Source organism: Salminus brasiliensis, chromosome 2 (assembly GCF_030463535.1).
Source record: "Salminus brasiliensis chromosome 2, fSalBra1.hap2, whole genome shotgun sequence".
Lineage (NCBI taxonomy): Eukaryota > Metazoa > Chordata > Actinopteri > Characiformes > Bryconidae > Salminus > Salminus brasiliensis.
The window spans coordinates 37,521,612-37,538,184 of NC_132879.1; the positions used below are offsets into that span (position 1 = coordinate 37,521,612).

Here is a 16,573-nt window from a genome sequence, read left to right on the forward strand (position 1 = left end):
ACATGCCCACTCCCCTGCGGATATAAAAGGAGAGTGCGCGAGAGCAAGAGAGAGAGCGAGAGAGCGAGAGAAAGGTCAATACTTTCATTTAGTCATCAGGGTAAGCTGTCAGTGATGTGTTTTAATGCTCACCTATAAAAGCACCTTCTCCCAGTCTGGAACATACATAACCCTGACTACAGTGGCAGGAGTTAAACATTCAGAACATCGACCCACACACACACACACACACACCCCACGCGCTCTCACACACACATACACACAGGTGCAACAACAACAACAGATGGTGTTTTCTCTGCTGCCTGAGCAAATTGTACATTTCAAAATCTCAATCAGCACGCACCCCCTCCGTGGGTGTCCACTCTCACACTGGCGGGAACCCTCCACCTCCAGATGCTTACAAAGGCATGTTCTCATCTCCAGCATAATTATGGGCGCGGTCTGGACAGCACGACCCCCGCGCTCTAGACTTCTTTCTGCTGCCACGCTCAGATCGATGCCGATCGATCCAGGCTAGAAGCGCCTGGAGCTCCTAATTTAGTTACAGCGAGGCTGGCTCTGCAAGGACTTGAGGCTCGTAATGAGGGAAAACTACAAGGCCGCATGTCCACGAAACAGACAATGCTGAATAGACAATACACAGGACGTCTCGCAAACCGTACAGATGTAACAGAGCACGGATCTGAACCCAGCTAAATGATGAGTGGCTTAAATCAGGTTTGAGATAGTGCTTTCCCGAGCTGGGGGTGCCGACATTTGAAGGACCGTACAAGTGATGTAATGCAAAATAATAGGTTTTAGGTTATTTGCATCAAATAGAACAAGTTATACTGCTATGGCCGTATAATGGAATGGCAACCAATCAGACTGTTGATATGTTGCTTGGTAACTGAGTGAAAATTTAATACTTGGATGCATGCTAGGCAGGAGAGACTTGGTTGGTAAAATTAGTTGGTTATACATATACGTAATTCAAAATGTGGGCCATTATTACATTTCACCTTTTTTACTCTAATTTTTGTAACACCCATCCACCCACCCCCAAAAATTATTTCTGTTCTTTTGAACCACTCTGAGGCTCAGAACTTGCTCAGAGCATAAACTTTTACTGCAGACTTTATTTAGCCAGATAGCAGACAATGCTGGGCCAAATACAGTCTAGTTTAGAAACCAGTGGGTCATTTATGGCAATGGCAAATTCAGGTATTGCGGGCAAAAACAATGAAGCCAGTTATGTTTTATGTTGATTGTGGCTCAAATCCACTCCAACTGTAGCCAGATGTGGCTGTGTTGCCGTTCCCAGACTGTGGACAAAAGCGTAGGCCAGAACCGTGGGCCATGACTCATTTGCTCTCTGGGCAGACAGCACAGTCAAACACGGCCCAGTAAACACACTTATGGATCAGGTAAGGCAATGGCAAGTGTTGTTAGCCACAAGTATTGTGAACCAAAACTGGCCCTATCCCAGCAAACCAGCTCATGTGGGGCTCAAGTGGGTTCCAGTTGGGCATAGGCTTGGAATGGGTTTGTACATGTGTTGTTACTTGTACCTAGTTGGGCTTCCCAAATGGGCTCCATCGAAACAGCCCATCTTAAATCTCACATTAAGTCCCAACTAGACCCCATGTGTAGTGAACATCCCAGATGGTGCACATGTTTAAACCCTTTTGGTCCCATCAGTTCCGCTTGTAGGAGCCTGGTGGGCATCCATAAGTGGGACCAACATACTGTAGCTGTCAGACAAAAATCCTTGCAACTCCAATATGTCAACTTGACAGAGAAAGGACAAAAATTTTAAACTCTCAATGAAAGTCATGTCATTATGGAGCATTTATATTGGTCCATTCGCCATAAAGCAAATTAAACAAAGTAAAGAAGAACTGCCAGATTCACACGGACACTGGTTTTTCGAGGATATAAAAGGTTTGACATGAAACTCTGAATCCCATGTGGCATGCATGCGCACCACTGTGTGAACTGAATATTCCTATGTGGGCCAAAACTGGACCAACTGTAGCCATCCACAGCTGTAGCTGGCTTTACAGGGGCGTGCTACTACTGTCTGAACAGAACACAGTACACTCTCACCTCCAGAGCTTTAGAGCGGTTGGCCAGCAGTCTCTGAATGTTGCTGGCAGCGTTGGCCACCATCTCCTGGGCATTGTTCTTCTCCACTCTGTACTTTGTTTTAAGCTCCCTAAAAATCTGAAAGAGAGATAGAGGAGAAAAAAATGGGAATCAAGAACAAGACAATAACAAGAACAAGAAAGTCATGTGATGGTGCACATAAAGGTGAGAATTGACCCCAGGTTTCGACATTTACTTACTTACTAATTATATGTGGGTGCATATACAACACCCTAAAGCTGCTCATGAAAATCCAAAAGACATAAAATATAAACGATGTGTATATGCCTTGACTTGACTTGATATGCAAGATTCATATACATTACAGAAAAGTACGAGTGAAATATGTATCATGGAATATTTCAGTGGCACATGAAATTCAGAAATGGCAAATTGCCAATTATTTAGCAGCCGGGGGGGCTTTACTCATCTGACGCTAAACCTCCAAGAGGACGGGAGTCTTTCTTTATTATTTGACGCTTATGACCGCAGGAGACGAGTCTTTCTCCTGAGTCACGAGCCAACATGATGGAGACGCTCAGCATGGTAAATAAGCCTAAGCAGAGCGTCAGGAGCAACAGAACAAGGAGCAACAGAACCGCAGGCAAGACCATCTACACAGTCCTACAAAGTACCTCTGGGGTTGAGAGTCGATTTCCAGTTTACAAAGAACAGTAGAGCAGTTTGGACAGGATGGGTCACATGACTTTACCTGTGTGAGGTGCTGTATGTCGCCCTCGGCGTTAATCAGCTGCACAAGGTCCTCCTGTATGTGGTCTGCCCATTCCCGAGCCCTAGTGACAAGAAAAGGCCAAATCAGTTTCAAAAGTTTACAGACATTTTCCTTCACAGTGGCTGACACAACTATCGGAACCCGGTAGATGCAACAGGTGGAGAACCTGCAGCCCCTTTGCTCCCCTTTTTGTCATTCAAATGACTTTCACTGTAAATAACTGTGTGTGAGCTAGAGTTGGAGCAATACAACGCTAGCTTTTGAGAACAAGATAAGTGATGGGAGGTTTGACCCTGTATTCAGATAGTACTGTAGTATTGAGCAGTTCAGAGAAGTAGTGGAACAATAGATGGATTATACATTCCCATATAGGTTGTATCATAAAATGCAATGGCCTTTTTAAAGCCCGAGAGAATATACTCAGAATGGTCAACCAGCTTGATCAAGTATGACCAAAATCAAATGCAACATATACTAAGCAGGTCATGGGCTGGTTAACCCGCTAGCTTACCAGCATACGGTTTGTTTTCACCCGGATGACCAGCTTCTACAACCACTTTGACCATCAAAGACCATCCACTAACAGCAAAAGCTGGTCTTGAGCTGGAATTTTCACAGGGTGTATCCCGACAGAGAAAACGCACCCCGTTTACACTTATATTATATGTGGACGAGATCTGTTTCAGACCATCTTCGAATGTGGTTCGAGAGATCTGATCGTAATTTGATCACAAATGCATCCTGGGTGTGTTTACATCTGGCTTTTCATGAGGTCAAATGAAATCCAAATGTGATCCGATTACCATAAACACGTTAATGCGTAAAAGTGTAAACAGGCTCAAAGAGTAGATTTAGGATTCAGCAGAGACAGATTGTACAAAGCTGACCGAAACATAGACCAAAAAAGTGGGTTGAGGGTGTATACTATATTCTGTCTCTGGCAGTCAAGCTAACTTAATACGGGAGATAGCTAGTTAACATTTTCTAATGTAAGTGAAATTAATTCACTAGCTGCTAGACATGCTGACAAGGTAGCATTTTTTTTTATTCATTTACAAGTCATCAAAAACTAGTAGTTTGTCATTCATTCTCAGTCTTTTATGGAAGATTTTTTACAGCAGCAGCTGTACCTTAAAAATACAGCTTTAAGGTCATGTTGATGGCACACAGACTTGTAATGTAAATCTTTCATAGATCCGCATCCTTTGGCTTGTCAACAAAAAGAGTTGTCTAAAACCATTCAAACAATTTCTACAGAGCAGTCCCTCATGGGGGATCTGTTTCTGCTCATGTTTCACAGCAAAACTGACACTTGGCAAGGATACCCCACAATACACTCAGTCCCATCCAAAAGAATACATTTCCAGAATTGTAGGGGTGGGCAAGGATATCTGTGCAGAACTGAAATGGTGCGATCTGAAATGCCACTGGGGTCAGAGGCCGGTTAACGTACGTTCCACTCTGCTTCATGAACACAGCCCTGCACTCCATCTCCTCTGGCTACTGCATTTGGAGGAGCCAGTAGAATTTGTCCTGCTGTGAGTGACTAATGAACTAAAATGAAAATTAACTAATAAAAATAAAAAAGCCTGAATTAACTGTCTAAGCATGCAAATTCTCCCACTGGTTGTGACTTAACAAGCAGAACTGAAGGCATGACTGCAGAGGTAGGTTCTGACATTCATGGACTAATCTGAAAGGCTACATCAAAAAGTCAAATATATGATATATTAATATATGAAAAGAGATGTTTTAACAGGGATCTGGAGTTGCATTTACCACAGAGAGTCACAGTCATTCTACCAAAAAAATAAAAAAATCCTTTCCAGCCAGTTGCTGTTTTGTATTCTGAATATAAATCTCAGGCTGACGTCAAGCGACACAAAGCCCGAGGAGCCTCACACAAGCCTATGTGAGGTGAAGAAACAGAGAGCGCTGGACTGTGAGAAGAAGTGATAAAGGTGAAGAGAAGAGACAGTGGAGAATATATATATATATATATATATATATATATATATATATATAAACTGCTTGTACATTGACTTATACTTTTTATAGTACTGTGCAGACTCCATGTTCCCATTGTAAATATTACAATACTTAAAGAAACCAACAGCATGTTTCATCAAACAGAGTTTAATTAGGCTACATTCACATTATGAGCCTCATTGTTCGCATTCATAAACGTAAGTAATCCGTATCTGTCCAATGTGAACAAATCGGTCCCTGAAACCTGGTTCGCATGCGCGCATTGATGCTGACCAATAAACTCATGTGTACAGGCAAGAAGATGCAGGAAATCCAGTCAGGCGGTTCACATTCAGCGCATAGCCATGAATCGGATATGGGACCACATATGAAAGTAACTAAAATATGACATAAAAAGGTCTGTGCCACAATAAGGCTAACAAACCAGACTTGACTTGGGGTCTGAAAGGACTGGAGCTGATTAAGCTCAAACTGCTGAAGCAGATGCTGGTCTCAGAACAGTGGGAGTCCAGACCTCTACTTCACCAAATGTGTTTTGGGGTTTCTTGGATGGTCCAAGGAAATGCTCCAAGACTGTACTTTGTAGGTTGTGGACAAAAACAAAACTGTGAAGTCTCCTGAACAAAAGCAGTAATAAAGGTGAACTTAATATCTCTCTCTCTCTCTCTCTCTCTATATATATATATATATATATATATATATATATATATATATATATATATATATATATTATTATTATTATTATTATTATTATTTATTAATTATGTTGCTGTCAACATTTACACACACATGACTAATTTGTAAACTTTAAGACTAATCATCTTAAACTCTCCTTACAGTGCCTAGTGACGTATTAGCAGTTTTATTTAGCACACAGCGTCACTATTGCTGAGCTCAGAGACTGGATTAAACTTTATTTATGATGAAATATGAATTAAATCTTATAACTAACAATCTCTAACCCTTTTTAATAGTTTGACACCACTATATTTATTTTTGTATTTAAGCTTTTTGTGAGACTATAATACATAGCAAAGGTTATAAGGACCACGTTTAACCTGAGGATTCAGTGATACAGTTCTGTAATATAATGTCAAAGAAAATGTCAATAAACATTCTCCTTAAATAAAAAAAATCCTTCATACCTTTTTAATCCATTTCCGTGAACAATTTCATCAAAGCCATTAAGCCAGAAAACAATTTGAATGAAAGTATCGATTTTTACTATCAGTCAATTTAGTGAGGTCATGTCCCACATTATTTACTGGTTTACAATATTCACATAATTCCTATTTCCCTTTCATTTCCAGCAAAGTCCCAGCAAGCTACGAAACAATGAAAGTGTGCTGTTTGGGAGGTAGGCAGGGATGAGGAGGACATAAGTGCAGGGTAATGGTTTTAGTAAAGATAGCCAAACACAACACAAAAGCAGGAAATAACCAAAGCAAACACTGGAGCAAACAGAGAAAGCCAACAGACTAAACTAAACTAAACCACAACATGCACTCAACAACACTATAACACAATAACCGACAAGAACCACAGGCGACAAAAAGTACTACATATCGTCACTGTCCAGTGAAAAATGTGTATCTCCAAAATGTGAACTTTACAGGAGAAATACAAACCCTTCTTGGCTTTGAATGGAAGTCAATGTAAAATAAAAAGTTACTTAGAGCATTGCTACCGGTCCATTCATCCAGAATTATTATTATTATTATTATTATTATTAACACAGTGTATTGTATTAAGGGTATTTACTTCAGGGTTCAAACTAGTACTGGGCAATATAGAACAATTTTATAAATCACGATATTTAAAGACATTTATTACAATATACAATATTTATCGCAATATAAAAATTTATCGTCATGTAGGCAAAATAAACCAACAGCGTAAATGTGTTAAAAACGCTGTCCAAATACTCTCTAAGTACTGTGATGTTTACTCAAAATTATGCTTCACTCCACTGAATGAAAGAAGACTGATTACACGCTTTGTAAAGAAACGTGCAGTTGATCAGTATTCTTTAAGCACTGACGATAACCACAATACACATAAAATTGCATATTGAGTACCACGATAACAAAATGTATCACAATTCGACTCTAGTTCAAATCATGGAGAAAACTAAAACCAGTCAAAAAACAGAGACACGTGTTTTTCACTAAACAGCAGCGATATACACTGAGACAAATGAGGAACACCAGAGAGGAGGTAACAAAAGGGCAGGGCTACAATGGAGAAAACCTGGGAGACGAATGACAAATCGGGGACACTTGCGGTAAAATAAGGAGACGACAAGGACAACGCAAACAGGCAGGGCATAGCAAGACAAAGACACCGGTTACAGCCGTCATGTAAAAATAAATACAAAATAAACATTAACACTTTTCTTCTTAATTCTGCTTATGTGGCAAAGTCTTTTCATTACAATACAATAAGAGTGATTATTGCCAACGCAAATAACCAACCAACTCAGCAGACGAACAGCGTATACTTTACAAATATCAGAAAAAAAATACTTTGGAACATTTCAGTTGTGTCTATTAAACTTATTCACGTTGTAAATAATCTAAAAATACATACGTGTGATATTACAAAGGCATTTATTACGATCACAAATTCTCAATTCAACATGAGGCCATGTAAGCAAACAATATACCAAGTCAGTTCAATAAAATAACAGCAATCATATCATGATTTCAGATTAAATCATCAGCTATAAAACGGTATAATGGTAATAATGCGTTCAGTGTATTTACAAAACACAAAACATGGCATTTTTAATATATTCATCAGCCAATAAAAGCTCACCCAAGCAATAGGAGGTAATAGCTTAATGTATTCAATGAACGACACTAAAATGAGCTTTTTTACTGTGGAGAAAGAGGAAATTTAACATACACACATTATCAAAGGGAGCTGACAGTAATACGCAGTAATACGCATATTATATTTCCTGTGATGATTTTCTAAACCTGATCCTAAACCCGGGCTCAGTTATTTCCCATCTTTCACCCTTTTCAGGTCTAAACACTAAAGGAGGTCACTTTTGTACTAAGAACTCTACAAAGCCAGAAGTATCCATGTGAGGTTGATCCTGGGGTTGCAGGTCTTTCTCCACAGTTCCAACAAAGCTCAAACATTCTTTTTTTTTTTTCCTTTTTTTTTTTAACCCTGGAAAATGTAGGAAAACAAAACACACCAACACTTTTTCTATCAACAGGTGCACGAACGCACTCATGAGCAGAGCATAAAGGAAAGTAACAGCTTTGCGCTTGGGGCTGCAGGCCTGGTATGGTGTCTGAAACTGGACTCTGGCGGAGTTTTCGTATTTATAAACACTGTGTAAGCTGAGAGGAGTGAGCGTGCGTACTGGATGTGTGTGAGACTGTAAATTTAGCCACAGTTTGAGGCAGCTGCCCGCAGGCCACAGCTTCGGACTGGCCCCGTGTCAGCATATTTCTGCCATATGAACATATCAGAGCAATGCACTGTGCAAGACTGTATCACACATACACATTTACACACACACACACACACACACACACACACACACACACACACACTTCCTTTTCGCACATCTATATTAAATATGTACAATTTTCTTATGTTAGGTTTCTTATGTTATTAATATTATAATAATATAGTGTTTTTGTTCAAACCAGCATCATGGAAGTAACCAGTGTTTAATGGCAGTGTATTGGCTTACTCCCACCATATGCATAGTTTAAATAACAGAAAGCAGGAAGAGAGGGAATGTTGGAGCAGTGGATGGAAAATGAAGATAACGTCCCTCTATGCCCCCCTCCCCCGCTGAGGGAATGAAAGCAAAGGAGGAGGGGCTTTCCCAAACTGGCAAACTTGCGTACATTCACTGCAATTAAGAAAGAAAGTAGAGAGAGATGGATGGATGGATGGACGGATGGATGGATGGACGGACGCATAGATGGACGGGAAGAAGTGAGGAATCATCGTGTCCTCTCTGCTTGGATGGGCTTCAGGCCTGGAGTGTGTCTCAGCAAGTCTGCTGAACCGCTTGTGTCTCTAACAGGCCTCTCTTACACAACATATTGCTCCCATTAAAACTATCCCACGTCAAAACAATCTCTCGCTCTTTCTCTCTCTCTCTCTCTCTCTCTCTCTCTCTCTCTCTCTCTCTCTGCGCGCACTCTTCTTTTCTCTGTCTATGTACACTTCACTGCTTGAGCGAGCCTGAGGAGCTGCCTTTGTGGTCACAGCCACAAAAAGACTGCAGTCTGGCTGAGTTTCACTGTACTCTACTGTAAGTGGGGGCAATGTGCTGATAGGTCATCAATACCATGACCATGTACCTCACAATAATAATACAGAGAGGGAGAACAGCCAGTGCGACTACTACAACCGCCTCAGTCCACATGCTTTCTTTCACTTTCAGTGATGGCTCTGTATCTCTTAGCTTGTCCAGAAACGCGTGGAGTCCTTTAGGGGAGTGACTTCAAGGAGGCTATTATGTTTAAACTACTCAAGCCAAAGCCATCACATCACACAGAGTAACAGAGTGTGTTATTTGAGTGTAGATTTGCATGATTAGTGCCTTTTCCAGGATCAAGGGTCACTCACAAATAAAAATGACACTTTATGGGGGCAAACAGATCGAGGTGATGCTACATTCTCTTCCATTTCATCCACTGTTCCTCCACTGTACTGATTAGGAGTCCTCTCCTGAAACTGAAAACCACAGCAATTACTTTGTATGGAAAGTTTTTAAGGGGCCCTGTATTTAGCTTGGCCTGGTTGAACAATGAGAGTTCAGAACATGGAACTGACATATCGTGAACCTCAAATACTGCTGTGCCCTCTTTTTAAAAAGCAAAACCTGTGTGAGTACCTGTGTCAGTACTGGAAAAGCCCCAAATGTACAGACGTCCAGCACCAGTGACGACCTTTCCACAACAAAAGCTACCGCTACTCTGTAAAACTCAACGGCCACCTTGGAAGAAAATGGTGTTTTTAGTCAGCTAGCTAGGGGACACCGCAAACATTGAGAGGAGATTGGATAGAGTTGGATGATGTTTAAAGACATTATTTATGATCTACGATATTTATCGCAATATTTTGTTATGTATAAAATAAAATTCAAAAATGCTATCCAAATATTCTCCCATACTGAGTACTGTGATTTTTCCTTATATTTGCTTCACTTAAATTAAACAAGACTGATTACACTGATAATATATCCACAATACACTCATAAAACCATATTGTGTACCACAATAAAATTTATCACAATATGATAAAATAGTGTCATATCTAGTCAGACTTGGAAATAATTCTAACAAATAATTCCAATGTTTTTGTTACAATGCTAAAAACAAAGCTATGCTACCCTATGTGGCTCCTGTAAGTCATCACGGTGCCGTAAGCCGGCCAATATCGCAGTGTATTAGGCAAAGTCATATATGATTAGTGTAGCTGTGCCTAATTTCCCAACACGTTTTCTGCAGTACATTAAAATCCAATTTTAAGAAAGGATACAGAGAGAGCAGCTGAGTGCTTTATTTTGAATTAGCACTTTGTGGTAATCAATATATGCTGTTTTTAGACCTGATCTCCAGCATTTTGTGTGTTTGTACCGTTTGTACCACTTAATGCAAAGTTCTGCTTGTGGGCCTAATCTCGCCTAATCATTCCGTAGATCCAATCTAAAGGAGGGGTGTGTTCTGTATTTAAGTTCTAAGAGGAAATCATTTCTTGGATGTACAAACGAACGGTTTATTAGGTGTATTTTGGCGCTTTTCCACTTACGTAGTACTAGTAAGGCAGCCCGCTACAGTTCAGTCAAGTTCCGCTTGCTAACATTTTCTGAGGAGACTGACAGCTGGTTGTCTGATGGAAACAGTACCAGCAGGGGAAGTTGCAAGATATAGGAGTATAGGAGTGGGTGTGGGTATAGGAGGCTACTGTGGGGGCTCATTACAGCGAAAGGTCAGAGGTCAGAGGAGCAGGTGTGGCCAATTTACAGAGCCGATCGTCACGTGGAGTCAGACGAGGACAGACGAGCCTGCTCTTAAGAGAAGGTGATTGACCCAACCAATCACAACAAGCAGCGATACGGAGACAGCGAGCTAGAGAACCGCTGGAACACAAAGACAAGCACAATGACTAATATAAGCACTCAGTGAGATTAGGGAGGAGCTCTAAACAGCGCTGATGGGGCACAATAGCTCAGCTAATGCTTCAGCTCGCCAGTCCAACAGAAGGACAGCTGTGTCCTAAAATAGAGCGTGTGAGTCACAGGCACAGGGCTGGTTTCTGACCCCTGGCTGCAGCCATCTCCCCCTTCTTCTTCTCTTTTTCTCTCCTCCTCTCCCTCTGCATCTCGCTCCCTCATATACCCACACTAGTCTCATGCCAGCTCCCGTTTCACTTCCTCTCTCCCCACATTACCTTCTCCCTTCTCTTCTCTGCCTTCATCTCTTTACCCTTTTTCTTTTCCTCAGCTTTTTCTTTTCCTCCTCTCTTCTCCATCTCTCCTCAGTTCTCTGCGTCTCCTCTCCATCATCTCTTTCTTCTCTTTTTTCTTCTCTTTCACCTTGTATTCCCCTTCCGTTCCTCCCAGCCAACATGCTCATGTGGGGCGCACATGGCTGGAACGTGGGCTAGGTAGGTTCCAGGTTGGCTTGTACCTGTGTTGTTACTGGGACCTAGTTGTGCTTCCCAAATGGGTCCCATTGTTACAGCACACCCTAATCTCACATTAGGGTCCCATTTAGACCCTATGTGCAGTGTGCAACCCAGATGAGGCCAGTGTTTAACCCATCCTGGTCCTATTGCTGACTCTGGTGGGCATCCACATGTGGGGCCAACATGGAACACATTGACAAAACATTCTGGCTCAAAGTCAGGCTAACCATACAGGCCCCACATGGGCGTGTTTTTGGGTTTCTCTCACTTCACTTTGGCATTTTGTCGCAGTTTCTCTGGGCAAGATGTCACTGGACATGGATGTAAGGGTTGGGTGAAATTGTAAAAATATTTTGTGGCAATATTTAAAGTATAAAATATTCATCATGACACATGTGGTGACGTCTTCCAATTAAAACCAGACTAACTGGACGATATGCTCAGAAATGCATATTGTGTATCACAATTTTTAAAGATTTGTCATGATACGATAAAATATCATCCTATAGCCCACCTCTAAATGGACATTCAACACTCTCAGATGTGGTGCAATATATGTCAAACAATACAGGTAACCTCACATTCTGTACGGTCCTCACTAGACAAAAACGAGGCATCCGTGACTCCAAGAACACGCTGAACTCATCATACAGCGAGCTCCCATGACGCCAAACACAAAGTGAAGTAAATCGTGGTGACAGGGTCTTCTCTTGTTCTGGGCTCTGTCTGCGGCGCCCCGTGTGTGTCCTTCGCAGTCTGAAAACACCTGAAGTCCTCCTTAATGTGGCGATGCCAACGCTCACCCACGAACACTAAAGTCCCATTAAGTAAACCTCACACTGTCTGTTGCCATAGGGACCTCACAACTACTCAGCCTCACAGATAAGACCCTAAGGTGCAGAAAAAAAAAAAATTAAGCAAACGCACAAACACACACACATACTCCTCCTGCCTGTGCTGACTCCAGCGAGCAGCGGCACGCGTTTGTATACAGTTTCGCATTTGTGGCCTGTTTACTTGCTCGCATTAAGGCCAGGCTCAATGCTGTGTAAACTTGAGCGGCTCCATCGGTCTTGAGGTGGAACGTCACAGCAGCACTGCTGACACCGCTGCGGTCTCAGCTCCGAGCAGCTCCAGTCGCTCAAGCCTACCTCCGTTAAGCTGGAGGCACTTAAACAGCAGCCCTTTCTTTGCAGACGTCTACTGAGTTTTAGTACTCTTAGCACTCAAAGCCTGTCCCTGTATCCACAGCGCATCGTTCAAAATACTGTCAGAAGTGACAAAGTGGAGCCGAGGGAACGAAGGGAAATCTCCAACACACACACACACACACACACACACACACACCCAAAGCGCTCGGTTTCACCTCAAGGAAGTGATCCTCTCTCGTTCCCTCTCAAATCCTTCTAAATAGATGTAATGCAGGCTTTTAATGTGCTCTTAGAAGCAGATAAGAGTGACATGAAGGCACAGTGAGGCTGATGCAGGGGATTTAATTGAGTCTCAAAGAGATAAGTAATAAAAGGCAACGCAGAAGAGCACAACTTTAATAAGCAACCTGACACAAGGCAGCGAAGACAAATGCTCTGGCTTTCTCGCTCTCTCGCTCTTTCACTCTCTCTTTCTCAAGCTTTGTTTCTCGCACACTCTCTGAGGGTGTAATTTGTGAGGGGAAGAAAGGAGCAGATGAAGAGACAGCAGCCCATTATCTAGCGGGGTTCGGGCCGAGAGTAATTGCAGGTTCAAAACTGTGACGAGTGAGCTTTATTACTGCTTGCAATGAGATAAACACTGCTGTAGCTCCTCCTCCAGCAAGTCACTCTATAAATTCCTGGTAGAAAACCACGCTTCAAATACCGTAGAGGCTCAAGTGGAACTTTCATTTTCTTGTATTTATGAGATTCGTGTGTTTGTGATGCACCAAAACGGTCATTTTACATATGCTCATTTTCATCATCTCTTTATCCCGCTTAATGGAACAAGCTGTTTTTGTTACTGTGCCATTAGGACCAACGTAAAATGCGCCAAAATGGTGACTTCACAGGAGAAGGAAAAAAAATAGTCTTAACTTTCAATGGAAGTCAATGTAAAAAGATTGTCTTCCAAAAGTGACCACACAAGCTAGATTTTCATGGGAGATGTATAAGGTGTAGAACATCAGAGAGAACACAGGCCAAGACCACGACATCTGGAACAATGTGCTTTGGACAGATTAATCCAAAGCTGAATTATTTGGACAGGTTTGGCATGAACCAGGCAAAGTGTTTGAGCACAAGGACCCATACCAGCTGTGAAGCATGGGGGTGGAAGTGTCATGGTTTGGGGCTGCTTTTCTGCAGTAGGGTCTGGAGAGCTCTCAAACATAGACTCCACTAAGAATTCTTTATTGTATCAGAGATTGCTTGAGGAAAAGTGAGACCATCTGGTTAAAATCTAAAGCTGAAAGATCACGTGGCTGAAAGATTTCTGCATGGAGGAATGGAAAACACTTTCTCCCAGTTGATTGTCAGAGACTGGTAGATCATTATAGGAAACGTCTAACTGAAGTTATTTCAGCCAAGGAGGGGAAATACCAGCTATTCAGGCATAGAATGTCCTAACTTTTTCCCCCTCACAAGAAAATTGCTGTTACATTTTATGAATTTTACAGTTTTATTTGTTTAGTTATATTACCTCCATCTATTATATACATGAAGACCTTTTTTATATGCAAATGTGTTGGTTTTTGTAATATCGCAAAAACAGTAAATTTCAAATGGGCAGTTTTTGTAACTTGGGTTCCATAAATAAGCCAAATGGACATGATTAAAATATGCATTTGGAAGTTTTAACAGTGTTTATGTACTACTATCTCAAGAGACACATGTAGTCCTTCTTGCAAAAGTGTTTTTTTCCCCCACTTCACGACGGCACGCCAAAGGGTTAGACAGGGAGCACGTGTGAGCGAGTGTGTGCGCGGGTTGTCAGACCGTACAAATCACACACTGATCACATTCTGTTTTGTGTTACTTTCCCCCGAAGAGACTGCCGTGACACCATGACATCGAGATCACGGCGCGTGAGCAGCAACGCATCCTGACTCGGCTGTGCCCCAAATTCTGCTTCTCCACCAAATCTGGTGCAACAGCATCACTACACTTCAGCCAGCTTGACTGTACTAAAGGGAAAGGTACGCCAGCAGACAAAGTCACTGTGACATTGGGAATGGCCAGAGACGTTGGGTCTAGTGTATTATTAGACGCTGTTCAAATTGGGGTCAGGCCCAGAAACACTCTCCTCCGCATTCATAGCATACGCAGGCAGAGGAGCCTGGTCACAGCCCCTAGCTAGGGGGCCTAGAGCTGAGAGCTTGTTATCACACAATGCATCTTACAACACCAGGCCTAAGGGACTGTAGTTGGAGCTTAGAGTAACAAGTGTACCTTGTGCCTGATACATATTTACTGTATACTCATGCCTTGTTGAGCAATCAATAGTTTTATTTGATTTTAGTTTTTTGAATTATTTAAAGATTTATTAAAAGATTCCAAAACCATTCATTCAAAAAAAGATCTTTAACTTAAAATGGCCTCAAGTCATACTACTACTAGTGACCTCAAGTCGTTTTTAGCAAAATCATTATATAATAACAGGGGTATGAACTAAATCTCTGGACGACAAAGCGAAACCTTAGAAGGCATTGCCATTCAATAGCCAACTATAAATGTTGCCTCTCTTTGGATAGCTCTAACTGCAGCTGCATGTGATGTGTGGACATCCATTGCCACAGAGTTTTATGTGACCAAACCTGCACACAAGTGCAGATCTGGCTGAGCTATTAAAGACTGCAGCAGAGGAAAAGCAGATCAGAGACAAAAAAATAGCTTTAGTGACCAACAATGCTCTGAACTGCTGAACTGGGCAAACTCCTACACGTGATATGCTAGACCCACATGCTACATCTGGTCTCAAGTTGCTCAATGTGTCAAGGCTACTAGGGAGGGAACGGTAAGGCCCTGCAGGAAGGTTTATCCAACACAGAAGTGGCGGAGCACGATTCTACTGTGCAGCGTTGTTCACACAAACCACATCTAATCTGCATGGAAGAGTCATTAAAAGGAAATCCTTCAAGTAATGACAAATGTAAACGTGTGAAGCAGCAAAACAGCATCTAGATGAGCCAGAGGCATCTTGCAAAGGACCGCTGTGGGCCAATGCAGTTTAAATTTGAACTCTTTTGCCACATTCCCCATTAAGGTTTATTTGGAGGGTAAAAAAGGAGCATGACTTGTTAAGAATTAGCCCCAGCCTTTGGTTTTGGGGGTCGTATGGCAACCAAGAGCACGGGAAACATTGGAAGAATGAATTCCACTAAATATCTGCTTATATTCTTGAAGCAGATGACACAATCAGTCATGAACATAAAGCTAAAAATGGTCTACAACCGGACACTGATTCAAAGCTTCTATTTGAAACACTAGCCGAATCTTTTGAAATGGTCCTCACAGTTACCGGACATCACAGAAAATCTGAGGGCAGATGCCAAATATTTTGTGCAGCCCAAGAATCTCCTAAAACTAGAAGCGTTTTGTGAGGAAGAGTAGGTGACAATTTCTAATACAAGAACGGAAAAAAAACTCTTAGCTGCTACAAAAACTGTTTGCAAGCTGTGATATCTTCCAAAGGTGGGTGTTACTATGCACTGGCAAAGTAGGGAGTTCAACATTTGCACACTTATTATTCTTTAAGTTCAACACACACAAACACTCACTAGGCTCTTTATTACATTTACATTCAAGGCACTTCGTTTAGACACCCAGGAAAAGTTCGTTCCACCACTTGGATGCCAGGACAGAAAAAAAAAAAAGCCTGGACGTTTGTCTTCTGTGGATCTTAAAGGACGGTGGCTCAAGCCGAGCCGTACTTGAAGCTTGAAGGGCTCTTCGTACAGATCGGCTTTTGACCACTGCCATCAAGTATGGTCCATTCTTGGCCAGCGTCAGGGTTTTAAATCTGCAGGAAGCCAGTAAAGAGAACGCAGCAGAGGAGTTACTGAACTTCCTGGACAATTGCAGG

The 16,573-nt window shown here is 41.8% G+C and overlaps 1 protein-coding gene across 1 annotated transcript in view; it reads right to left on the minus strand.

The window, feature by feature from the left end:
- The window catches only part of cacna2d1a (calcium channel, voltage-dependent, alpha 2/delta subunit 1a), a 138,083-nt gene that overhangs the window by 112,349 nt on the left and 9,161 nt on the right, over nt 1-16,573 (minus strand). Inside the window, exons 2-3 of the mRNA XM_072672571.1 lie at nt 2,840-2,921; nt 2,089-2,205 (exon numbers count right to left, since the gene is read on the minus strand). Of these exons, the coding sequence (XP_072528672.1) occupies nt 2,089-2,205; nt 2,840-2,921 (199 nt within the window). The remainder of the gene's footprint in view (nt 1-2,088; nt 2,206-2,839; nt 2,922-16,573) is intronic.